Consider the following 27,859-nt stretch of genomic DNA (forward strand, 5'->3'; position numbering starts at 1 on the left):
CCTTCAAGGGACTTCCGTAAGATTTAGGCACAACCTTCCTCATTGAAGCATCATCGAAGGTCTGATAAGACGGTGTCTTTCCGTGATTGTAAAATTTACTTACTCTTTCTTCTGCTGGTAAAGTTTCACGGGTCAGGTAAGTGTGAAAGGATTTTGCAATGTTTTTTACCATGCGCCATTTTAGGCTTAGAAGAATTGTGATTGGTTCGCCTTCGCTATGAATGTTCCATCTTCAAGCCACATGGGTGGAGTTTGGGAGCGGCAGATCCGTACAGTCAGAAGTGTCCTGTCCCCACTTCTTTAGAATAATGGCCTACAGCTGGACGACGAGTCGCTTAGAACGTTCATGTGCGAGGTGGAGGCCATCATTAATAGCCGTCCGTTGACAGTTGATCTCTTAAATGACCCAGGTTCGCTGAGCCCCTTGACACCCAACCACTTACTCACAATGAAGACGAAAGTTGTTCTCTCGCCACCTGGAGTTTTTCCGGCAGCCGACAAGTTCTGCAGAAAGCGTTGGAGGCGTGTCCAACATTTGGCCAACGAGTTCTGGTCACGATGGCGGAAAGAATACCTGCTTAGCTTACAACAACGTCAGAAGTGGATGATGTCCTGGAAAGATGTGGGTGTGGACGACATCGTTATCATTAAAGATGATAACGCTCCCCGCAGTCGTTGGCAGCTGGCGCGTGTTTGTGCAGTCAACCGAAGTTCTGATGGACGCGTTCGCACGGTGAAGTTAGCTCTAGCAGACGCCTGTCTTGATAAGAAAGGAAGGAGAGTCAAGGAAGTGAAGTTCCTGGAGCGTCCAGTTCAGAAGCTTGTCCTGTTGATGTCTAAAGATGACTATGAGAGCGAATCCCGGGGTGAATCCCAGCCGAGGAGCCATTGACTTTGCTGATCATTTGACAGTTTTAAGCATGAACATTGAGACTTTTTATAATGTTTATTTATCCTTAACCAATTAGCCTATTTTTAGTAAAACACGTTGGTGTAGAAATATCGTGGCTTAATTCCGCCAAATGGTTTCGAATTCTATTTAAACTTCGTCTCGATCCTTTGGTACTTTGTTTCTTGGCAAAGGAACGATTAGTGTTTTTAGCGAACCGGTCCTCGGACGTATTAGGACACCATCAGAGTTGGACTTTGAGACGACGCCTCAAATACCAAAGCCACCCAGGAGTGTGGCGGGCGTAGAACTTTCACGATTCGAATTCTCCAAAACAACTGGACGAAGAAGAGTAATGACCGAAAAGGGTTTGGCTTATCAGCTGGAAACAAAACTTTTTAATCGGAACTCCGCCTTCAAAAAATTAAAACAACAGATGGATAAGATTAATGTGCTGCGCGATTTACCCGAGACAACAATAGAACAATTAGAAGAAGAGAGATTCAAATTGGACAACTTGAAAGACAAATTCAATACCGCATTCAAGGAGCACGATGATCTAATTCAGTCAGAAAAAGAAAAGGAAGATTCATATCGACGGTTCGATATTCGCGATCGGGAATTTATTGAGTGCAGAGTTCGACTTTGTGAACGTATGCAATCACTTGAAAGATACCTCAGTCGGGCACAGTCAGTGAGATCTGTCGAATCTGGTCACAGCATGAAATCAAAGGCGTCTGGAAAGTCTAAATTTAGTACGTCCTCTACAAAACATCTTTCCTTTGCGCTACTCGACGCCGCATCCAAGGCTGCCAAGTTACAGGCCGAAATGGAATTTCTCGACAAAGAAAGAGAATTAAGGCGGCTGCATCTTGAGAAAGAGATAGCTATCGCAAGCGCCGAAAAAGTAGCGATAAAGTGAATCCTAGATGAAGAAAGACTAGCGGGCTATAAAGAGGAGTCAAGTGTCAAAGACGTTAATCCCGCGGTTAAACAGGAGTTAAAACCAGACGTTAGTGACGAGAACATTAAACAAGAAAGAAGCTTTAAGGCTAACCCGTACGCTCCTCCGTTCGTTCCTGGAAGTTATCTAACGCCACCCTTTGAGCCTCGGAAAGCAGATCCTGCGTTCACGCCCCAATTTCAAGAGAATGGCGTTAATACCACTCTTCAAGAAATCGTCAGCCTACAAGCGAAGCAGGCCGAATTGAGCTCATTAATTATCAATCAGCAGAAGATTAGCAGCCTCCCGGTTAAAGAGCCGCCGGTCTTCTCCGGAGATTACTTTGAATATCCAGCCTTCGTGACCGCCTTCGATTCCATCATTTGCAGTAATGTACCATCGAACAAAGACCGGCTGTATTTCCTTGACAAGTACACCAGAGGCAAGGCTAACAACGTAGTGAAAGGTTTCCTGGCTATGAGCTCTGACAGTGCCTACGATAAAGCTCGGAAGATGTTAGACCAGCGTTTCGGGAATCCCGTCCACGTAGCTGAGGCTTACAAGTCTAGTCTAAGAAACTGGCCAAAGATAAATGATGGTGATAGCAGTGGCCTCCGGGACTTCTCTGATTTTCTCATACGATGCGAAGAAGCAATGAAGACGATGCAGTCAATGGGAGACCTCGACTCAACAGAAACTCTCCGCCTTGTCAGCAGCAAACTTCCTTCTTACTCTGCTGTGAAATGGTGCCGGCATGCTCATGAAAGGCAAACCAAGTCTAAGAAAATAATCACATTTAGCGCCTTTATGAACTTTGTCAGAGAAGAAGCAGAACTTGCAAATGACCCCATCTTCTCACCTGATGCCCTGAAAGCGGAACGCAAGAAGACTGGTACCCAGCCGAAGTGGGGATGGAAGAACAAGTCAAAGAAGAAGGACGATAGTAATTTGAGCGCCAATTCACTCGCGACATCAGGTACTCCACACCCCAGCGATCTTGCTACGTCAACAAAACCATTTGCAGATCAAACAGATCAGGCCTGCCCCCTTTGCAACGGTCAGCACGCCCTCGTCAAGTGCAGCAAATTTCTCAAGAGTTCGGTAGATGAACGCAGTGAATTTATTCGCAGTAAAGCTCTTTGTTTCGGCTGTTTCAAGTCAGGTCACATGTCTTCGGGATGTCGTAATAGATCCATTTGCAAAGAATGTGGAAGACGTCACCACACCTTATTGCATGGCGTAAAACCAAAATCCACCGAGAGTCGTCCACAGCCTGACCGCAAGTCACAAGAAACTCAGCGCCCATCTAACAAGAATGAACCACTCAGCGAGAAACCTCCAGTTTCAGGATCCGCGAGCTCAAACCTGATCAGTGTAACGCACAGCTCAGCTACAGAGTCTGCCAGCGTAATCACTAATTGTCGAATCATCCAAGTTCTTCTGTTCCACAAGGATAACCCAGCCAAAGCAATCAAGGTCTACGCCCTCCTAGACGATGCAAGTGACACAACCTTCGTGACCACCCAAGTACAGCGTGAACTCGGTATCAAGGGTGTTGAAACTAGTTTAGATTTAAGCACGATGCTTGGTCGACAGAGGATAGCAGTTGAAAGAATTGATGGCTTGATTGTTCAGCGACTTGACAAACGCACCGAAGTTGACCTACCCAAGACGTATTCAAGGCAGACCATTCCTTCCCGTCGAGACCAAATTCCAAGACCAGAAACCGTGAACAACTGGCCGCACCTTAAAAGGATCCAAGGCAAAATTCCTCCGTACGATGAAGACGTAGATATTGGCCTGCTAATTGGTTGCAACTGCCCCAAAGCGATCACACCAACAGAAGTCATTCGCGGTAAAGGAGAAGAACCTTACGCTGTCCGAACCTTGCTAGGTTGGAGTATCGTGGGACCAGTTGCCACATCAGACACCCCTAGAGACGGCCACGCCCTAGATTCCACCTGTCATCGTACCTTGACAAGAGAGGTTATTTCTGGAGTAAGTGACAGCGCTAACCAGTTGAGTTTCATTCTCCACGGAAAAACGAAGGAGGTCATAAACCCATCAGCAATTAATCAGATGTTCGAGCTCGACTTCTTGGAACACAAAAACAAATCGAAGCATGGTCTATCCAAAGAAGACAGAAAGTTTATTCAGATAGCAGAAAGGGGAATTCAACATCGCGATGATGGCCATTATGAGCTCCCACTACCCTTGAAGAACGAAACCATTGAGCTTCCAAACAACAAGACAGTAGCGCTTCGCAGACTTAATCAGCTAAAAAGAAGGTTCGTGGGTAGAAACGGCCAGAAATACTACACGGACTACTCGGAATTTATGAAGAAATTGATAAAGAATGGATACGCTGAGAGGGTACCAGAGATGTCTAAATCGGAACATGCATCCCATGGTCAAGTTCAAGAGAAGGCGAACGTTTGGTACATTCCACACCATGGAGTCTATCACCCTAAGAAGCCCAATAAGATTCGTGTAGTTTTCGATTGTGCTGCCGAGTACGAAAGTGAATCGCTAAACAAGCACCTGCTTCAAGGCCCCGACTTGACAAACAATTTGACTGGAGTGCTTTGCAGGTTTCGACAAGAGCCAATCGCTTTCATGTGTGACATAGAAGCCATGTTTCACCAAGTAAAAGTGAGTGAAGAATTCAGAGACTTGTTGCGCTTTTTCTGGTGGGAAGATGGCGACCTCACCAAAGAACCGAAAGAGTATAGAATGACCGTACACTTGTTTGGAGCCACCTCGTCCCCAGGCTGCGCAAATTTCGCTTTGAAGTCTACGGCCAATGATTTTGAAGAAGAATTTGGAGCTAGCGCCGCAGATTTCGTTCGTAAGGACTTCTACGTTGACGACGGTTTGAAGTCCGTTCCCTTGGTAGAAGACGCAGTGAAGCTGATCGTAAGTGTAAAGCAGATGTGCAGCAAAGGAGGCTTCCGGCTTCACAAGTTTGTGTCCAACAGTAAAGAAGTCATCAAAAGAATCCCAGAGCAAGACAGAGCAGATGGTGTGAAAGAGTTAGACTAAGACCTTGATTCACTTCCCTTAGAGCGCGCACTCGGCGTCCATTGGTGTGTTGAGTCTCACTGCTTCCAGTTCGCTATCGTACTACAAGATAAGCCATGCACTAGACGGGGTATACTCTCCACTGTGAGCTCGATTTTCGATCCGCTCGGACTCGTTGCTCCGCTCTTGTTGGATGGAAAGTCAATTCTTCAAGATTTGTGTCGCCATGAAGTAGGCTGGGATGATCCGATACCAGAAGACATCAAAGTTAAGTGGGAAAAGTGGAGATCAGATTTGTTAGAAGTTCGACGCATTTCAATTCCCAGATGCTATAAGCCCGATGACTTTGGTCGTGTTGTGAGCGCACAACTTCATCACTTCTCGGACGCGAGCGTCAAAGGTTATGGTCAGTGTAGTTACCTGCGCCTTGTAGACGAAAACCAGAGAGTTCATTGCTCCTTTGTTATGGGAAAGTCAAGAGTGGCACCGTTGAAGCCTGTAACTATACCACGCCTGGAACTTACCGCCGCCGTGTGCTCAGTGAGAATCAGACAGCAGTTGCGACTTGAGCTAGAGTACACCATTAACAAAGAATACTTCTGGACAGACAGTAGAGTGGTACTTGGATATATAGCCAACGAGAGTAGGCGTTTTCACGTGTTCGTCGCCAACAGAGTTCAAGAAATTCAAGAACACACTTCAATTGATCAGTGGAAGTACGTCGAATCAAAACAAAACCCAGCAGATGAAGCGTCTCGAGGCCTGAAGACACAAGAGCTGTTACATTCCCGCTGGATTACTGGGCCAGCGTTTCTTTGGGAGAACGAAAACAAGTGGCTACCCAAAGAAGACCACAAACTCCAAGAAAACGACCCAGAAGTTAAGAAGTCTGTCACCATGGTAACCACGACAATAGTGCAAGCACATTCAGAAAAGTTGAGCCTTGCTGAAAGAATAGAATATTTCTCTGACTGGTATCGAGCCAAGCGAGCAGTTGCCCTATGTCAACGCTACGTCAGAGTTCTGAGAGATCGAGCGCTCAAGAAGAAGTGCATCCATGGAGAAGTGCAAGTGCTGAACGTCAGTGATTTGAAGAACGCCGAGAGTGCAATTATTTGTGATGCACAGATTAAAGCCTTTAAAGAGGTAATAGAAGTTTTACAGAAGATGAAGCAGGAAAACACCGACCCTGACAGTAGAGTTTTCGCCCGACAGAGAAAGACCAACATGAAAACAAGCAGCTCGCTCTACAAGCTCGACCCGTTCTTGGATGGAAACGGAATTTTGCGAGTCGGTGGACGTCTCAGACGTGCAAGCTTGACAGAAGACGTGAAGTTTCCCATCATCCTGCCTCGAAACAGCCACGTCACCAAGCTGATTGTCAAGCATTTTCATGAACGTACACAACATCAAGGCAAAGGGATGACTTTAAATGAAGTACGATCAAATGGCTTCTGGGTGGTCAGCGGTTCATCGGTAGTCGCCAACATGATTTCATCCTGCGTCAAGTGCCAGAAACTGCGCGGAGCAGTGCAAGAACAAAGGATGTCAGATTTACCCGAAGATCGCCTCGAGTCCACCACACCCTTCACATACTGCGCCGTTGATTATTTTGGGCCCTTTGTCATCAAAGAGAGAAGGAAGGAACTAAAACGTTATGGCGTGCTCTTCACCTGCATGGCTTCAAGAACAATACACATCGAGATTGCAAACTCCCTCGAGACTGACTCATTTATAAATGCCCTGAGAAGATTCGTAAGTCGTCGAGGACCTATCCGCCAGTTAAGGAGCGATCAGGGGACGAACTTCGTTGGAACTCGCACAGAACTCACCCAAGCATTAGCTGAGATGAACCAAGACAAAATCAAGAAAAAGCTGCTCGAAGAACAGTGTGACTGGTTCACCTTCAAAATGAACGTCCCAGCGGCGAGCCACATGGGAGGCGTTTGGGAGCGACAAATCAGAACAGTTCGTAACGTCCTCGCATCACTATTACAAGACAATGGACAACAGCTAGACGACGAGTCTCTTAGAACCTTGATGTGCGAAGCAGAAGCTATTGTCAACAGCCGCCCCTTGACAGTGACCCAGCTTACTGATCCAGATTCAGCCAGTCCACTCACTCCCAACCACCTCTTGACAATGAAGTCAAAGGTCGTTCTTGCTCCACCAGGTGCCTTCCAGCCAGCCGACATGTATTGTAGAAAGCGTTGGAGGCGAGTTCAGCATTTGGCGAACGAGTTCTGGACTCGACGGAGAAAAGAATTCCTCCTCAGTTTACAGCAGCGCCAAAAGTGGTCACGCCCTCGGAGAAACTTGATTGTTGGTGATGTAGTCATAGTGAAAGATGAAAGTCTTCCTCGGAGTGCCTGGCAGCTAGCAAGAGTATCAGTGGTCTACCCTAGTTCCGATGGCCAAGTACGCAAGGTTCAAGTAGCTCTTGCGGATAGCTGCTTGGACAGCAAAGGCAAGAGGATCAGAACTGTGCGGTACCTGGAGAGACCAGTACAGAAGTTGGTATTGCCGTTGCCAGCGTCAAAGAAAGATTGAGATCCGGGGTAATTCCCAGCCGAGGAGCCTTCTAAGAAATGAACTGATCCATGAAAAAGGAACTTATAGAACAGTAATTGATTGATTAATAGAATGATAAATAGATTAACTAATAAATTGACAGATGTATTGATTAGTGAAATATGAATATTTCAGGGGAGCCATGTTAAGGATATCGAACAAAGAACAGCCTTTTTTTTTGTTTAGATCAATTGTCAATTACTTTAATTTGCGTGCCTAGTTACGATCTTAGTTACAATGTTTATCTTTTTCCCTATTGGTTTGTAATCGGATATTTTAGCGTCACCACGCGCATATAAAAGCTAACTTAGCGTCCCTATAAGCCAGAGTTTCGTAAGATTTCACCTTGAACGGCAATAACTTCGTCTTTCGTTCCAAACCTTTGGCACAAGCGGCACCGATATGTAAGTGATTTTGTTAGTTTTAATTCTATATGTTTAAGTTTAGTTTTTCACCTTAGGCGATAGCGCACATATGTACTGTGTTGTACAACAGTACAACTAATTACCTTGAAATCGAAGGAATATTTTGAAATAACTAGACGCTCGCAAAGTAACGCCCACATTTTAGTCTTTGGGCTGTTAATCAGCCGCAAATGGTCATTGTGTAGCCGATCTTTGAATCTCGATTAGTTTTAATTTAGCCTTTTATGATTTGTTTATGTTAATTCACGTTGATTGTTGTTATTTTAATCGAGTTATCGACATAGGCACGTAAAGCGTTTCATTCATGCATTCGTTATAATATTATTGCAATTTCAGTTTACGATCGTGATCTTGACCGTGATCTAAATAAACACCGTTGATAGTCATCTTGGTTTTCGTGGTTTCATTACGACCGGTAAAATAGTCCCACATCAGCGACACTTAGAAAACACGCATAGCGACACCCCTCGAAGTTTCCTCTTTCGTCGCAAGCGTCATATGTAGAATCATGACTTCAGGGTTAAAACAAGAAATCAGCTGTTGGTGTAAACAAGTTAAATTAATTTATGAAGATAATGTCAGAGAAGGCTGGATTTTATGAAAATTTGTGAAAATCACTCTGATTTCACCTCATGCAAACTGATCACAATCTTTGTCAAAATCTTTGCTTTGATCAATTCACACTGAGTCTGAGGCAAATAGTTGCGTTGGTATTATGGCTAAGGTGCTTTTGAATTCTGTTGTAAATTTGTTTTAAAAGTTGAAGATTGTAAATTTAGTTACAATAGTTTGGATTACTTGTATCGAGATAAGGAGGCATTTTTTAATTTATATTTATATTTGAAATATTATGTAGTAAAAATATTGCCTCCATTTAAAATATACTCTCCCTAGACTCCACATTCACAAAGTTTTGTTATTTTCTTTCTTTTCTCTCTTGTTCCTTCACAAATTTAGACCATTAAATTTAAGTTACTCAATTCAAATTGAAATATTGATCTCTAGGTGCTGTGAACATCTTACTGCAACTTACGCAGCTTAAACTCAATATTCGCCATTTTCAGAGGTTATCTTGGTAACCACAATTACAAAGGGGGAGGTCAGTTCTATTTCAATCTACAGATAGTTGTTCAATTCAATGTCATTTACCGTGTGGTTATTAAAATTTGTGAAAATCACTCTGATTTCACCTCATGCAAACTGATCACAATCTTTGTCAAAATCTTTGCTTTGATCAATTCCTGACATTCACAATCTGAGGAACTAAAGTGGAATCTCCTCCAAAATGGTACAAAAGACTTAAATTTCTAGATTCTGACTCTGATAAGAAAGCATTATGGTCCACCTTTGCCATTTCATCTGTGCTCATGTGTCAATGAGCAAAAATTTATGCTTCAAATTGGCACTATAATTCCCATGGTATCAACAAATGCTTTTCAATCATCTAATTTATTCCTTGTTTTTGTCATTACTTTGTTCCAGCAGCAGTAATGTAAATGTTCCTCCATTTTCTGCATATAAAACACTCACAACCTGCAGTTCCTTACATTACTTAAAGTTTGCATGTACGATTTTTATGGACAAAAATTTGCCTGTTCCCTGCCCTTTGTTTTATTCCTCACATCTTGTGACTATAAACCACACCCACTCATTAAATATGAATCATCTATATTTCCTACATTTCCCAAACATATTTAACCATTTTCGGAACTCTATTTTTTATTTTTTGTGAACACTACTTTGTTTTTTGAAGTTATTTTCTTTTAGTCTACCACAGCAAAGCAGGAAGTCATTTTGTTCTGCATCTGTACTGTAAAAGATCACATGTGATGTCAGAATATGGTAAGTAAAAAAAGGGGCATTTATAAGATGCAGCTTAGCTTGTTCCAGGCATTCACTTATTAAAATGGAGCAAACTAGATGCAACAGTAGCAGAGGAGTGAAAAAGCAAGGGAAATGACAGCAATGTTCACTATTGTTTTGCTTTCTAAATGCCTAGAACAAGTTAGGCACAGATGAGTGTGTCTCTGATGTTCTTAGCATGTTCTGACATCCTCTGTGATTTATAACTGTACAGAGCCACGGCAACATGGAATCTATTTGTTTTATTAATGAAGAAGCAAAATTTATCAATGGTGACATCACTAATGCATTTGTCTAATGCATAGATCATAAGTACATGAAAGAACCAATCAAAATGCATGTAGAATTCAGCTTATAATGTAAAACCTTATTGATCATAGAATTAGGTCAAAGATATTCAAAGCCAAAGGAGGAGCAGCTGTGTGATTTCAAAACAGTTTTGAACATTGTTGACATCCTTTCTATGGCCAAGGTTCTAGAAAATAGAAAATTATGGTTGATTCCTTTTTTATAATAACATTGGAATTTTTATGTCAGCATAATATGCTGAAGTTTCCAGAAAATCATGCACACCTGACATGATTGATCATTGCATTGTTGTTTTAACTTGTTTTTATGTGATGACTTCAATGATTAAATACCATTAGTATAATTGCACAGGTGATTATAGAGATGCGCTTGCTCTTATTGGTTAAGGCCGGGATTACATCATGTCTTGCTATAATCACCATGTGCAGGTGATTATAGCAATAGCACTAAATTTCAAAATGGCTGCCTTGCATTTTGTCAAATATTTGTGAGGAATTGACAAAAGCAATAGCAGAAAATTAAACTATGAAGAGCATGAAAGATTAGCAGAACACTTTATTAAACAAAGAGATGAAGCTTTTGCTGATTGATTGCAAAAAGCCTCTTAAAACTGCCAGCTCATCTTGATACAGGTAATCAACTCAATTGTTACAAAATCTGGGCAATGCTTTCTTTATTTACAGAATTTGTAAAAGAATTTGAAAGCACCTGAGCAATTACTGTCTACTGAAACAATTATTTGTTGAAGGTGAAGAGAAGATTGAAAAATAATATTCACTTCAACTTTAGCATATATTTCTTAATTCTTATTCATTATTATGTTATTTACCTTGTTAGGGCAATGGTCCTCTGTGTGGACTCTATTTAAGCCCTTCTTCCTAAATATTATCCTTACACTTGTAACTAAAGGGCTGAGAATATTATGTTTATGGTTGTCTAATTAGGGGGTGTGGATGTGCATTTCACCCAGGAGCCTACTAATCCAAGCTACTTTAACAATGGTAGTGATGCCAAGCTGGTGTGGGACTACACTGATCCACATAATAAAATTCAGTACATTATCTATAGTGTTCTGGTAAAAAATGCATTTGTCAGATTGCTGGTGAATGGCAGTTTTGGTGTCCAAGAACATCCTGACATTCCTCAATCTTACCAAGGAAGAGTTAAAATTGAAGGAAGAGCTACCCTGGTCATCAAGAACATCAACCCTGGAGACAATACCAAATTTAACTGTGAACTCATTGGAAGCTTTTCGAACTCAGTAGAAAGTACAGTGCAGCTTATTATGGCAGGTACGTATTAAAGACATAGCTGCGTTAACAATCAAACATAAATTAAATGCATTCAACTCATGTCTCTCATATTTCTGAAATCTGGAGAAAGTAAACAATAGCATAAATTTGCACAAACCTCTATATGCAGGGCTGAAAGTAGCTAGCTAACCTGACTTTTGGGAACAATAGTGCTACTTTTACTTGGCATGTGATGCTCCACAAAAGGAGAAAATAAATTCTACCGTTCACTTTGAAGTAATTCTCATCAGAGAGAATTCAAAGAGTTATTGCTTTATTCTTCTGGCACCAACTACAGGGTTGTTCTGTTATGCATAGATAACTATTATTAATTTGAATATTGAGATTTTCTCTTAGCAAAGCTGTCAATTAAAAATGGTCAGTCAAAACTAGAAACAGTCCAACTAGTTCTATGATTTTGCTAGATCAGTGAAGACAAATATTGCATGACCAATCACAATCAGCATGTGAAAAATTTGGTGTGAAAAAACTGGCATTACTTTTCAAGCCCTTTAAAGGTACTTGCTAGAGGGAATGAAAGTCGGCGTTACGCCTTTGGCTGCTTTCTGAGGAAATGTGATCTTCAAGGTTTACAGATGTAAATTTAGTCTACAGAACGGTAACTTCCTCAAGTAAGTTCTGAGACTAAGGAGCCAGTCAAGACTTCGATTTGATTTGCGCGATGGAACAAAATTTTCTTAAAGTTATGGAAGCAATAAACCAACAAAGTCTATGATCCAAGCTATTTATGCTCTTTTAAAGACGTTCAGCATGCAAAAAGAAAATAATTCAATGATGATCAACATGGCCAGGTAGGAATGCTGTTCTTAGCAGATGCCGTTATTCATAGAGGTCCATTCAACAGCAGCTCTAATTTTATTGCTGACTTTGGTTGCTCCACTGAGAAACTGGCTGTGTTCCGCAAAGAGCTCCAAGAGACTAAAAGTATTCAATTTCAATTTAGAGTACGAAACATTTTTGAGCTTAATTGCAACCTAAACTTTTGAAAAACTTTTCATGTATGAAACGGAAACGTAGTGTTCTTTGAACAGACTTTTTAATCTTCTCTCTGAGTGTTTTAACTTTCATTTTCCAACACATTATCTTAGATGTCCTAACAACCTTAAGTACATGAAAACAAGTGTGATATTAAGACTCAGTATGTAACTTGTTGGTCATTTAACTGTGATTCAAAGTTGAAAACATTTGTGATATTTCAATACTCATGTACAATTTACTTCATTGTTTTCTTGAACGATTTTATTCACTTGTTGTGAAGAATCCAAACTCACTGTTTACTATACTATATAACAAAGTTCACATGGCAACCAGGTGGACAATCAGACATTAAGTTTGATGCTACTCGGGTTTAAAGATTTAATGAGTGTAACCGAAGAAGTTACAATTCATAGACCCAACGTTTCGACACTCCTGCCTTGTGCCTTCATCAGGGGTGATCTAAATGCTGCAACAAGAGGTCCTTTGATACGATCACTAACTAGCTGCCTGTTTTTTCTGACGAGGAGTAAATGGGCCTCAGGAAGTAAGCCGCCATTATCACGATTTAAAGGAGCGTGGGTGGAGTTAATATGCGAGGCTTCCAAACAAAGGCGCTGGTGGTAACGCCGGCTAGGGGTGATAATTTAAAACTTATCCCACCCAATTGTATGGTTCGTTAGGCAAGAGTGCTCCGACATTGTAATCAGTCAAAAGTTCCTGCGAATTTGCGGATTTCATGAGAGATAAAACTCTTAACGCCTGGGAAGAATTAGTATCTTTCGACGTTGTTTCGCTCTTCACTAAAATCCCAGTTAATCTTGCCGTTAAGGTTGCGGAGGAGAGACTAAGAGAAGATGCTTCCCCAGGACAAAGAACTTTTTGTCAGTGAAGGATATTATTCATCTGCTGTCTTTTTGCCTCAAAACCACGCAATTTGCATACAACGGCACCCACTATCAACAGGTTTTTGGAACAGTTATGGGTTCGCCCGTCTCTGCTGTCATTGCCAACATGGTAATAGAAGACGTGGAACAAAAGACCTTAGCTAATTCACCGGTTAAACCCTTTTTCTGGAAACGATATGTCCGCGATGTTATTTCTACGGTATCCGGAAATGAGGCGGAGCGCTTCCTATCACATTTGAATTCGGTAGAGCCGTCTATCCAATTCACCTTTGAGCGTGAAAAGGATAGACATCTGCCCTTTCTTGATTTAACTGTGTCCAGAGGGGAACAGGGGAATTTAGAGACAAGTGTCTATTGTAAACCTACCCACACCAACAAATACCTCGCTTTCGATTCTCACCAGCCTATTTTCCATAAAAAAGTCTGCAGCCAAAACTTTACTCAGGAGGGCTGACTGTCTACCATCTTCACTCGATTCGAAGGCTGAGGAGAGAAAATATATTTCTAATGTCCTAAAGGCGAATGGCAATAGAAAAACTTTTCTCCGTAACTGCCAAGAACCAGTTACAACTAGTAGCACTCCTGATGAAAGAGAACCAGCGACTGGTTTTGTTATTATTCCTTACATTCAGGGTGTTATGGAACCCATCAAGAGAATTTTGAATAGCCACAACGTTAAAGTTGCTCAAAAACCTTTTCAATGAACCGACGCCATTTATTCTATTCCTTGCAATGACTGTGACAACAAATACATCGGACAGACCAAATTCAGTTTGGTACACGTTTGTAAGAGCATCAAAAAGCGGTTTTCTTTTGCAAAGAATAAAAATTTATTGTGATAATGGCGGCTTACTTCCTGACGCCCATTTACACCTCATCAGAAAAAAAAAACCAGCGAATTAGCGATCGTATTTAAGGACATCTTGTTGCAGCATTTAGGTCACCCCTGATGAAGGCACTGGACAGGAGTGTCAAAACGTCCCTTGCGAAATGGCTTTTGGAATTCCTAGGAATAAAGGTGTGAATTTTCACGGTAAATTCGGACTGGGAATTCCTAGGAATTCCTAGGAATTCCCAACCATAACAACTCTGGTTCTAAAAACCTAGAAATTCCTAGAAATTCCCAGAAATTCCCAGAAATTCCCAGAAATTCCCAGAAATTCCAAGTTTATAGCCAACAGGACTTGGAATTCCTAGGAATTCCAACTCAGAGAACCAATGACTTTCCCTGAAAAGCTGTAAATCTAAAAAATTCCTAGGAATTTCTGGGAATTTCTGGGAATTTTTGGGAATTTTTAGGAATGTTTAAGAATTACTGGGAATTTTAAGCAAAAATTTGAGGCTAATGATATAAAATAAATACTTTAAATTAAAAAAAACCCAGCTAAAATTCAAGTATTCAATGAAATTTATTTAGAAGCTTAATTAAGGCTTACATGTAAAATATTTTTGATTAATTAACATCAATGTGTGGTAATATTAGGATGGAATTTGATTTATTTTTCTTTTCTTGAAAACTTCATACGGATTAATCCTCAATTACAGCTATTCATATAAGATAGTTCTAATCAATCATTAAATTTGGTTTGACACAAATTGTGAATAAAATCTGTTGAATCTTTTCCATAAAATACAATATCTTAAGTTATATTTGAAAACCAAGCACTCTTGGGAGTGAAGGGGCTAATTACAGACAAATAAAATTGATTTTTTGATTAAAATCTTGTTGTAACTGTAACAATAAATTAGAATGAAGTTATCCTAAACTGCAAACTTAGCTGCTGTTTGTACTGTTTGTATTTTTTTTCCTGGGCTCACAATGAGTTGGCCTTGAATGAGGTTGTCAACAAGAACCTTGACCATTTTGTATCTGGATTCCTTGACATCTGAATTTGAAAAAAAATAATATATTAAAATATGTATATTTAAAGCTCAGACCAGGCTTTTAAGATGGCTATGAGGAAAAGGGCATTCATTGGATTCTCAAATTTAGAAATCTCTGTTATATTGAGTGACTTTTATATTGGAGTTAGTACATCTCTCTCATGGATTTTACTAAAAAAGGGCTGAATACATTATTTTGTTTTTACCAAGGAGGGCTTCTTTATGTACTAAGGTTTGTTTAATAACAGTTCCTATTATGAATCTTGAATGTTCCCAAACGTGACTAGAGGAATCTTGAAACCTTACTGATAGGTTTATTTCATTGTAAAGCATAAGCTTAAGAAACTGCGGCATGCAAGTGACCGATTCGATTCTCAGAATTATTCTAGTTTCAGTTGCGGAGCGTTATGTAAGCTTAATTCAACCCGCTACATCTATTCTTTTATAAGATTTTGATCACGTAACGAATATCACAATTTTTACTCACCACAAACTTTCAAAATCGTAGCTTTACAGATGGCCACTCGACCCTTGTTTGTACCAGTCAATATGTCAACTGTTGTCCCTTCTTTTAACTCCACGGCGCCAACGACTTTCTTTTCTTTTACAACACTCACGCTATTTTCGTTTTCCCATTGAACCACAATAAAAGCTATCTTTAGAAATGTTATATTAAGCAAAACAGTTGAGAAAAGCGATCAACCGATCCAAAGTACATTCAAAGATGAGCGCCAAATGGAGTCTTCTTTGTTTCCGATCACGGGCATGATCACGTGGATCTTTTAGGTCTTGTCATTGGCTAGCAAAGTGAATCCGCTGGCTTGCCGATTGCAGTGTTAAGAGAAGCGCCCAACTTTATACTGACTTCTCCGACCGGTTCTCTGCTACTAGAAGATGGATAAGCTTGGTGATATAAATAAAGATGTGAGCTCACTCTATGTAGAAATAATCGAAAAGAATCGATCGTATTACAAATGCACGATTTGTGGCCGAAAGTTGTCGAGGAAACAAAGACTCGAAACTCACTTGAGTTGTGTTAATGGCAAAGGTGAGAAATAACACAAGCCAATCACAGTTTTGAATGCGACTACAAATCGTCTTTTACCCTCATATTTATAAAAGAAGGATACCACATTCGGAAGTATAAGAGATACATAGATGATCCCAGTGTACCAGTACCTAAATCTACAAAGCTTGACCGTAGCAAGCGTTCAGCAACACGTTCCAACACCGCCATCTCGATTCCTCAGTCAGTCGTTTCCACTGAACTTAAAGCAGTATTGACAACAGAGTAGAGTGCGTCTTACAAAGGAGAAACATTTATACAAGAGACAGGAGTAGCTATATGCGATTACAGAGGTGCGTTGGAACTCTGGTCCACAAATAGCACTGCCCGAAGTATAAAACAATCTTGTTGATAGCTGACAGACAGAGAAGAACAACAAGTAAACTTAAGAGCTGTTATTATTGAAGTGTGACTAGCACTTTTCATTTTTATATAAAGAAGGACTTGTAATTTGCACCAAAAATAAAAAGATGTAATATTTTTTTGGGAGATCCAGTGATTGGGACATTTAAGAAATTAAGTTATGAAAGGAAACTTGGTTGGTACTTCTCACTACTAACAAGTCTTGTTGACAAATATTTTCAGATCAGAGTTTCAAATAAAGTAAATTGAAGATGTCATATAAAAGGTGTTTTTCCTCTAAGGGAACATTGACTACCTCTGTCTTGTCTGCATGCCAAATGTTTGCAAAGTGTGTGGATGATCCACAAGTATTGGAACTCTTACAAAAATGTTTTGTAAGAATAAAAACAGCAAAACAAATTACAGCAATTAGTCATGAAAATAGAGCAAAAAACTGAAAAAAAAAGCAGCAACAACAATCATGAAAAAATAAAGATTAATTAGGTGTTGAATTTGTTTGTTTAAGGCATGAAATTTCTACTAAAAGTATTGTCAACAAAAAGTCTCTGACAGCGTTTGAGGCAACTGAGCTTGACTGTTCCAAGGTTTTCTAACAAAGGCAACCAGTAATGTAGGTTAGGGAAGTAAGATAACATTGTAATTATTGTTAATTATTGTGGAAGTTGGCAATTTCCATTTAACATAACTAGTAACAGCTGGTTCATGAGAAAATCCACATTAATGTAAAGATTTTCTAAAACTTAGTTTGAGTAATAAATTTCATGATCTTTAAGTTATAAACATGTATATGTATGTATATCTCTTGGTAAGTTTTGTATAGCATACCTTTTATTGAGCCAAAGTTTTAAGCCTCTGAAATTACTCTTTTTCTTAAAACCTTCACATTCAAGGTATTGAGAATTTCTTAGAATTTATGTGGACCTCAGGGTATTAAAATTGCCTCAAATTCAATTCCCAGAAATTCCCAAGAGTTCCACACTTCTTAAATTATAGGTAGTTTGTAAAGCTGAGAATTCCTAGGAATTCCTAGGGATTCCAAGTCCTCACAAAACTGGAGTCTTCCTTTCCCAGAAATTCCCAGTAATTCCAAGCTTTTTAAATCAGAGTTTATTTGCATAGTTGGGAATTTTTGAGAATTCCTAGGAATTCCTAGGAATTCCTAGGAATTTTTAGGAATTCCTAGGAATTCCCAGAAATTCCCAGAAAACTGGGAATTCAGTTTGCAAGGGTCATTTGCATAATTGGGAATTTTTGAGAATTCCTAGGAATTCCTAGGAATTCCCAGAAAACTGGGAATTCAGTTCGCAAGGGGTTGGGTCTATGAATTGTAACTTCTTCGGTTACATTCATTAAATCTTTAAACCAGAGTAGCATCAAACCATGTCTCTCTGTTTACTGTTTTTGATCGTCTATGACTAGTGAATACAAATTGTTATCTCTTTCATGTCTTTTATCTCTACCAAAATGCTGGTTGAGGTTGACATGTAGATTGCGTTTGGACAAAAGTTGTGACATAAAGAATAGAGTCTATTATGTAACCAGATAAACTTAATTGTTGTGGAGAAGTGTGTTAGTGACTTTGATTCTCATTTGACTGGTTTGACAGCTCTTCATTCCATAGATTTCTCCCGTCTGCTAACCTCATATCCAAGATGTCCTGTGCGCTGTCACTATAGTTTTGCAAGTTTTGACTTAGTGTGTTCACCATGATCCTTTTGGCATTGATTTGCACATTTTATCACAATTTGAAGGAAATCTGCCTTCTTCTGGTCTCCTAGTTTCCTAGTTGATAAGAGTTGATGATTTTTCTTGATTGGGTTCAGACTAATCTACTTTAAGTGGCATTTTGAACAAATTCACTTTGTGTAAATGTACTTTAACCATAGCTGCGTTTACATAGAAATACCAGCAGAGTGCGGCGATGACTCAGCGTAATCTTGGTGGAGGTCTGGTATATGTTGTGGGCTAAACAGTTCTGCGCCTACTGATGAGATGGCAGGTTAATGACAAAAAGGCACAGAGAGAAAAATTACATATTTTATTTGTACAATCTTTTCTTCAAAGTTTCAGACCAGCAACTGTAAATGTGCAGATATTATTCTATAGATATTAGACTGATCAATAGCGATTTCCTAAAATATTTGGCAATAAAAATGAACGGTAGAAGACGACATTTCGATCAAACTTCGGTCATTTTCAAGTGAATAGTAAGAATGTCACGATGAAAATAAATATGCGTGTAAGAAGTAGAAAATGTTTTGGAAGTGTGAACGGACAATAAGAACATACAAAGAGAAGAAATAATTATGCGAATTGAAAACCAAATTAAATCTAAATTAAAATCCTAATTAAAAACCTTTGCACGAATTAAGTCCGACTAAACATTGAAAGCAGGGTTAAGTTCTTTGCACTCTTCTTTAAAACACTAAAATTCTTCGTAAGATCCCTTGGGGCCAAATAATGCTTGTTGCGAAAATGCTTGTTAATCAATGGAGTCGATTTTCTGTGTTATTGAACATGTTGATGCAGATGGTGGCATGTAAAACCAACATAACCTGCATCGTACAGGTCACATTTAAATTTGTAAACAACGGTCGTGTGGCAACAGACGGGTTTGCTATGAGCTCCCCCTTGATCCTCTATTAGCCATTGTTTTTTAAGCGCAGCATCGAGGATACCCATAACATCGATAAATTAAGTGAAACTGACGTCTATATAACGCACGCTGTTTAGGAATCGTTGATTAATCGCATTTGTCTTTGAGGTCGTGTGACCTGTAATTTGTGCAAAATTATCATTCCGCCGATACCTGTCCTATAACACATAGCTGTCTTCATCTCGAAATTTGAACATCGTCTATCGGTTGTGAGAATGGTTTTAACAATTTAAAGCTTTTGATTTATAAGGTTGAAACTGAATACAAATGTTACGCGCGACATTTCAGGAAATGCTGCTTTCATAAGAGCAGTTTTGCTTCGTTAGTACTTTTTATTCATGCATAGCATTATGTGATAATGGTAATGATCGTCATGACAAATTTTAACAGACGCTCATTCTTGTTTACTTCTGTTCATTAATAAGAGTCAAGTACGGTGCCGTGTTGATAATGAGCGGAGTTATGAGCAGTTTTGTTGGCAATCCAGATTCACACAGATTCAAATCATTCGAACAGTAGCAGCTGTCTTGCCTACTTGTGAACAAATATGTTTTTTAGCTTGACGTTAACCGCAAACAGCTGAATGGAATCTTATTTTCTTCACATAATAATTATAATAATAATAATAATAATAATGATGATGACTTTATTGGATAACACAATTACTGGTAGAACCAGTAGTTCTCATTGTGGTCTTCTAAAACTTCAAATTCTAATAGCAAAAATACGAAGTAAAAATACAGTTAAAAATTAAAAATTAATTAAAAATTTCTGCTTATAGTAAAATTATTGTCTTGGTTGTTCCATAATCTAGTGCCACTTGCAAGAAATGAACGTTTGCCGGTCATAGTGCTAAAGAAAGGTGTGGATAAGTCCATATTAGTTGACGTCTGAGTTGTGTAATGATGTCTATTTTTAACATAATGAATATAATGATTAAAGTAATCGGGACATTTCCCATGGATAATGTTATGCATAATACACAATTTCTTTTGCTCTATTATGTCACTAATGGGAATCCAAGCTAATCTCTTAAAAAGGCCAACTGTTCTTTCAGTGCCTGCATTTAAAATTACTCTGGCACAACGTTTTTGAATTCCTAGGAGCCTTTGTAAATTATCAGTCTTAGTGTTTCCCCACACTGATCAACAATAAATATTCGAAGATTGGTTTAATTAAAGCGTGATAAATTCAGGTACTTTCTGGCTCTTTGAAGAAGATTTACCCTAGAATTTAATTTAGTGATCTATGACCCTAAAATTATCCTGGTAAAACTTTAGGAAAATGGCTCCAGTAAACTGCAGATAACTTCACATGACTTTACTGACGAATGAATGGAAACGATTCAACTTTTCTAGCTTGTAAACTTTTATGATAACGACTTTATTGAGCCTGATATTTTCTGAGCTTGCTCACTCTCTAAGGAAGTACCCAGCAGGTCAAAACCTTTTTTTTTTCTTCACAATGCAGGCAGGCCATTTCAAAAATATACTGACGCCAAACGCTTTCGGACAAAACCACGTCATGTCACTACCATGGAATCCCTCCTTTGTTATAAATAAAACACACCATTCAATGTTAAACAAAAGATTGCTTCATTAATATTAATGAGCTTCTTTCGCGCACATTTTTTTGCGTGCGTTTGCAAAAATTGCACGTGTGTGCATGGGTTTTTTAATGCACTTTTCACATGAATTAAGGGCCAAGTACCTCTGACCTGTACTGTAATGCCCGCAACAGATTGAGTATGTGTTTAATTTGCTGAGTGATAACCTCTCTGTTGGGAAATTGCAAAACTTTTAATAATACTAGTTTTAGTACAAATTGTTAAACAGTGGTCTCCATACAGTCCATTCTTAATGCAGGGAAGTAATTTGTTTTCTTGGCATTTGACTTGGGCTTAAGAACGTTTTATTTGTGAGTATAATATTTCAACATGTGGAGAAAGAGTCAAAAACTCTCCCTTCTGCAAACTCCCTTTGCAGAACAATCATGATGAGCAATCAAGTTATGTAATGTTTGATAAAAGAACAATCAATACAAGGAGTTTAGTAAGTTCTCCTTTTAACTTTAGGTAATGGCAAGCAGCATTCAGCATGCCACTGGTGTATTCTTTTTATCCCAAAGAATTCATGGTTTCTCTTTCATCAAAATTTCAATTCTCTGGGTTGGGGATGCTTTAGTAGATCTTCTTTCAGGCTAAGTTCCAAGTGAGGTGTGGCTTGATTGGCTCTGTTCCTATTTGTTTGTGCAGCAGCAAAAGTTTTATCAACAAAATTGGGAGTAGCTTTAAAGCTGGGGTCCTTAGTTTAATGAGTGACTTCCTGAATTATCCCTTAATTCCCTAGGTTGGTTGTTGGAGACCAATTGCTGGATACTTTTGATTATTTTATTGTAACTGGGTAAATTTTAGGACTCAGTCCAAGTAAGATTTGCTACACCATATGAGGAATGATGTAATTTCTTTTACCTTTCAGAGGCATTACTTATAAACCTCTCTTTAGGAGGAAAATATTTCATTGAAGGATCCAATGCCACCATAACCTGTAAAGCTTCTGGGAAACCACCACCATATGTAGCATGGATTAGAAATGGAGTACGGAAAAGTTCAGGGAAGGAAGCTGTATCTTTGGAGTTCAATAATATAAACAGAACAGATGCAGGACAATATACATGTCAAGCCAATAACTCAATGGAAGTCACTTCCATTAACACAACAATTGTAGTTCACTGTAAGTATATTTTAACCTTAATTTTCTATATCTGAATTTAATTTAAGTTTACAGTGTGACTCCTGTTATTAGGGTCAGTTACACAAAACTGACGAATCTGTACAAAAGTGCAAGAAAACTGAATTCCACATCAAATCCTTTTTGGCTTTGTATGCATTGGTCCTAAGTACTGGTTGGGACTCTTGAATTTCAGTGGAATTATTACTCACATTATTTTGCTTAGGAGGACATGAAAATGTTTTTACTAAGTTGTTGCTTGGATTGTGTTAAACTCAGAAAATGGCTTAAGGCCATTTCTGAGTCATTGTGACAACCCAAAATTCACTCCATTTGACTAGTGCACAAGGCTAGTGCAAAGGGCCTTGGTTGAAGCTTGATGGAAATCTGAGAACTGGCCTAAATTCCAAGTGTCAGCTGATAAATTGCACGTTTCAGTGTTTTACTGATAGCTGAGATAGGTGGATAAAAGCAAAAATGGGCCAAAACTAAAACCACATGCTTAAGATTTGTGCACATATTTGCATTTGTGGCATTCAAAAAGATATACTATTTAGGGGCAAGAATCCATTTTATAATTCATAATTTGAAGGCCTTGCCACCTTATACTAAATACTTGAGTGCTAAATAATACAAAAGTGATGGACTCTACTACTGAGTGATTACAACCTTCACTTTTTTCCATCTAAAAACTGGGAAAGGAAAGACAAATGCTGCGCTTTGATAATTGATTTCCGTGACTTTCTGGTTTGGGAGGTAGTTTGTAGAGTTGAATTGAGAATTAGTTATGAGTTAAGAAGGCATTTTTGTATGTCACCCTTTCAATTTATGGAAACAGAAGGGCAGTCAGATTACCACTGTTTGTGAAAAAATAACTTCTGACTATATCATTAGCTCTTTATGGCAAGAAGCCAGGTGTGCTCAACTTATACAAATTATGTCACATTACCAAGCATGTGACCTCCAAGGGGCCTTATTAAAATCTGCCCTCTTGTCTTAAAGTGAAATCATACTTATGTCATCCTTCCAAATCTTGTATTTACACTACCTCTTACCTCAGAGCGATACATATTGCAACTAAAAAACACAATATCATTACTTATTTTGGTCTGTTGAGCTTTTCCATCATTAATCGACTGAAAGCTATCCTCTTAAGTATTATGTCTCGTATGTCAACTATTTAACAGTTCCTCTTCAAAGATACTCTCTTCACAGCTTTCTTCTGAGTCACTGAGAAAGTTTACTGGTGCTAGTGCTTTTGTGATTGGTTGTGGTACAAGAAGCTCCCTGTTCTTCGTCCATCCATGACCCTCCGTTGATTTAAGATCCTGCATAGCTTCAAGGGCATAACTCCACACGAATGCTTTGTAGTTTGATTGCTTCAGATGTTGAAGTAGACAATCGGTGGTGGAAGCATTTCGTTTTTTTGCTTATTCTGGCAGAACATGTGATAACATAATTCATCTGCAATGCTTGTCTTTTTGCAGTCATGTAAAAGCTGCAAACAAAGGTTTCACTTTTGCCAAATCTGCAGAAAGCAACTAAGAGGAAATTGCATTGGTTTACCTAGAGACAAAAACATAGCATTCATGTTTAAGAATAAACATACATCAAATGCAACAAATGTTGATTGCTACAGCTCTAAATTTCTGGTAATGAAACTATATACCAATGGTGGAAATAAAACATGCTGAACTAAATAATTCAAGCCATACCTTTTTTTTTTGGATTTGCAAGATACTTTCCCCATTGTCTTGGTACTGGAGTGGCAAGACCTCTGATTTGCATTTTGAGGCCAATGAATGTTCCCCTTTGCTGACGCCCTCCTTTCGTGAAGTTGCTCAGTATTGATTAAATACCACATGGACTTGCAGACAGTTGCTAGAAAAGAGGAGGGAAATGAAGATGTTGAAATATTTTTGTAAGAATTCACCAAAGATATCTCCTCCAGAAGATTTTGTCAACTGTAGAACTGCCATTGCCATGGATAACAACAACCTGTGGATTTGTCAATACTGTAAGCTGCTGAACTACATGAATGTCTTTCTATAGAAGAGAGCATAGTGTGCTCTTAACACCTTTTCTAAGACTTCCATTAGTAAGTGAATATGGGATTGAAGACATGTCAAAGCTCAGCACATCTTTCAGGCAGATTGGATGAGATGAGGAGCTTGACAAACAAGTCCTTGTTGGCATTAACAGTAATTAGCTTATTGCTGGATTTGACTCCAACCTTATTTGCACTGCTAAACCTTGGATCTTGATGTTTGGAATTGGCTCCCAGAAACCCTAGCAGGGAAAGAAAATATAAAGCCGTGTGGTATATAAAGTTTAAATCACTAAGTGGAAAATTGTGGGTTTGAGTCAATGAATTTATATCACGGGATGTAAATTGACAACCTCTGCTTAAATAAACTCTTCATTTCTTCAGTTTGTAAGCCATATGATAAAGCCAATGAGATCAATCAACTTTCTTCACTGAGTCTGTGGCAAATAGTTGCTTTAGTATTATTGCAAGAGTGCTTTCAAATTATGTTGTAAATTTGTTTTGTAAATTAAAAATTGTACATTCTGCTACAATAGCTTGGATTACTTGTATTCTGATAAGCAGCCACTTTTTATTTATATATTTATAATTGAAATATTGTGTGAGAGAAACATTGCCTCTATTTAAAATTTACTCTCCGAGGGTTTCGTAATTTTTCTCCTGATGATCATGTGTTAACATCTTGCTGCAACTCACACGGCTGGAACTTGACACTTGCCATTTGTGGAGGTCATCTTGGTAGCTGGAATTACAAATGAGGGACGTCAGCTCTGTTTCAATCTAATGGCGTACTATTAATTGAGTAGTAAGTTCTGATAATTAATTGTAACCCTAATGTTTTGAATTAAAGACTGTAGCTGTTAATTATATTGGCTGCTAACAAAAATTGACTGTATAGTTTCAATCTTGAACGTGTTTACATCTTTCATTTTGGGATGACTGACTCATCTACTGCAATAGGAAAAAGGTACACATGGTCAGCCAATTTTGGTTTATGAATCCATCTCAGTGCTCTGAACTTCTCCATCAAGGGATTTTATTGGGAACTAGTAGAAATTTTGAATTGTAACCTTGAGCTTCCAAATAGATACATGTACATTGCTTAAGATCATTTTAACCAAATTTAATTTTGCACCCAAAAGGAAACTGCACCAAAAAGTCTAACTGCGTATGCAACACAAGTATTTTTAAATTTGATGGCAAGTAAGTTACAGCTAAGTTTGTTTTACAGTGCAAGCACTTGAGGGACTTTAACGCAAAACTTGTAACGGTGGTGACAACAAGGACATCGCAAAACAAAAGCTGTAATGGGCAGAATAACAGTTCAGCACATGCCTTTTAAAACTTTATACATTTCTTAGCTATCTTCTCACATACAACAGTGTGAAATCACAAAAATTTGCATTGTCTGTGAATGAAAACCCCATGGCAAATAATCTGCATCCGTCTGGAACCCAACGTACATTATCCTGAATTTAAAGTGAGACATCATAAGAAACCGTGAACACATTCAGCCATTCATGTGTGAAATTCCAACTAAAAATCTAAATCCCTTTTTAATTGACATCTACCACAGCATTGCCAACTGCCAAAGGTCCATAGTACTGTCTGCAAACTTCTGAAATAGAAAGTCAGACTGCCTTGATACATTTCAAACTCATAAAGTTAACCTGAGATTGTTTTTAATGAGCTGTCACAATACATATTGATGATTGGACAGTTTTTACTCCTTGGGTATCTTTAGCCAACTTAACAAGTTAAAAGGTAGCTGAGTGGCTAATTTTGTACCTATCAGTACATTCCAGATTCTCTTTTTGTGTTTTTAGCATGTGTTGAAGGGACATAGTTTGTTTTCTTGATGTTTTTAATAAACTTCCCAATCATAAATGGCAGGAGAGGCAGACCGGTTGCCTACAGACAAAGTGCAGCTAAGGAGTTGAACATGGGGCAACTGAGAAGATTGGTGGATGACTTAATTGCTGCAATTTTCCTTTCCAAAAGCATTATATTTCTTGCCCAGGGCACTCCATCAACTGATACGAGATTAACCCACGCACAAGATTAATACTTCCTCATTGCATTATCATACCCCCTCTAGACTTTTACAAGGGATTATGATTAACAACAAGGGAAATGTGTGAGTCCTGAAATAAACAGAGATTAAGATTTTGATTTTGATTTCCATTTTTAGACAAACCTGAAGGTGCAAGGCTCACTACCAATGCTTCACAAAATACTATCATTAAAGGAGATACAGTTACATTCAAGTGCATAGTTATGGCTGCTGTGCCACAAGTGTCAATTTACAAGTTCTACTTCAATGGCTACCTCCTCAGTAATAACAGCAACAGTGAGTATACTCTCAATAACGTCAACCGATCTCAGCACCATGGCGAGTACAAATGTGTCCCACATAATGCTGTAGGAGATGGAGTAGAAGCCACTGTGAGAGTTAACATATTTGGTGGGTAGAAATGTCTTTGAGCATTTTTAACTACTTTTTACCTATTTACATTGCATCGATGAAACTTCCAACACTCATTACATCCCTGACCAGGGAAGAATAGAGACCCTAGTAACAAGGTTGACATGTTGTGCCTGCCCCCCCCCCCCTTTTCCTGGGAGGCTTTTCCTGTGAGTAATGGGAATGAGTGCAGAGTGTGCGGTGGGTTAGGGGAAGGAGAAAAAAAAGTCCACCTAAAGAAGTGACTCCATCAGCTTTCCACACAATGCTCCTCTCCAAGGTACTTTGGAAAAGGGGTGGTGATTAGGATGCCTGTCTCAGAAAATTTAGCCAGGGCCTAATAGTAAATGGGTGCTTAATAGCAAAAGTTGTGCCTGATAATAATGAACTGGTACTTAATAATGATGACCAGATGCCTAATAATGATGGGCTTGTGCCTAATAACAAAATGGCAGTTGTTTAATAATAATAACCAATAACTTATTATGATGAACTTGTGTCTAATAATAATGAAACAAGCCTAATAATGGTTCACAAGTGCATCATAGAAACAAAGCAATGATTTGGCGGGAATGGCACCCCGTGGTGCTTGCCAGGCTGAAGCAATTATCCTTTGTCCACTAAAAACTGTAAACTTATGCTTTTCATTAGAATATTTGCTTTTCATTGGAATATTTTAAAACTGGTGCAAATTATGATTAGCTGACAAAGTGAAAGTTCGTTTCCTTTTTTTTTTTTTTTTTTTTTTTTTTCAATATTTTTGTAGTGTACGTGCTACATTTTATAATCTTATCTCTCGTGTCTTTGTCTCTATCTTTAGTGTATGAAGGGGATGATTTTGAACCAAATCGCACTCTGATGTTATGGTTTGAAACCTCTTTTGTTCCTCTCCTCTTTTCCAGTTTCTGTCCAATTCACAGAAGTGCCACAGAATATAACAGTTAACACTTCAGCTCCTCTGTTTTTGAGCTGTGATGCCTCTGGTTTTCCTGAACCTAAGATAAGATGGGAAAAATCTGGGATTAAGTTTTCAGACACCAAACAGCTGAACATCTCCAGTAGTAACAGGAATGATGCAGGAGAATATGTTTGCATCGCAAGCAATGGAGTGAGACAGGAAAAGACAGTAAGAGCTAAGCTCTTCTTACTGTCTTTTCCTGTCTCACTCCATTTGTCAATACTGCTTTAAGTTCAGTGGAAACGACTGACTGAGGAATCGAGATGGCGGTGTTGGAACGTGTTGCTGAACGCTTGCTACGGTCAAGCTTTGTAGATTTAGGTACTGGTACACTGGGATCATCTATGTATCTCTTATACTTCCGAATGTGGTATCCTTCTTTTATAAATATGAGGGTAAAAGACGATTTGTAGTCGCATTCAAAACTGTGATTGGCTTGTGTTATTTCTCACCTTGGCCATTAACACAACTCAAG

At 38.8% G+C, this 27,859-nt stretch overlaps 2 protein-coding genes and 1 long non-coding RNA gene across 3 annotated transcripts; 1 reads left to right on the top strand and 2 right to left on the bottom strand.

Annotated features, from left to right (window-relative positions):
- LOC149044038 (peroxidasin homolog) lies at positions 1-27,615 on the top strand. The gene is made up of 5 exons (XM_089209967.1): positions 1-136; positions 10,966-11,313; positions 21,664-21,918; positions 26,154-26,426; positions 27,329-27,615. The coding sequence occupies exons 2-5, from the start codon at positions 11,307-11,309 to the stop codon at positions 27,613-27,615; spliced, it is 822 nt and encodes a 273-aa protein (XP_089066093.1). The 5' UTR covers positions 1-136; positions 10,966-11,306.
- Positions 14,538-19,212, bottom strand: LOC149044039 (uncharacterized). Its single transcript, XM_089209968.1, has 3 exons — positions 19,081-19,212; positions 15,589-15,757; positions 14,538-15,103 (listed from the first exon to the last, which is right to left on the bottom strand). The coding sequence occupies exons 1-3, from the start codon at positions 19,210-19,212 to the stop codon at positions 14,979-14,981; spliced, it is 426 nt and encodes a 141-aa protein (XP_089066094.1). The 3' UTR covers positions 14,538-14,978.
- LOC149044040 (uncharacterized) lies at positions 21,907-25,576 on the bottom strand. The gene is made up of 5 exons (XR_016187534.1): positions 25,426-25,576; positions 24,659-24,704; positions 24,149-24,204; positions 23,631-23,796; positions 21,907-23,456 (listed from the first exon to the last, which is right to left on the bottom strand). It is a non-coding gene; the product is annotated as an uncharacterized LOC149044040 (long non-coding RNA).
- Positions 27,616-27,859: the final 244 nt, after the last annotated feature.

Source organism: Pocillopora damicornis, chromosome 6 (assembly GCF_964200805.1).
Source record: "Pocillopora damicornis chromosome 6, jaPocDami1.2, whole genome shotgun sequence".
NCBI classification, from domain to species: Eukaryota; Metazoa; Cnidaria; class Anthozoa; order Scleractinia; family Pocilloporidae; genus Pocillopora; species Pocillopora damicornis.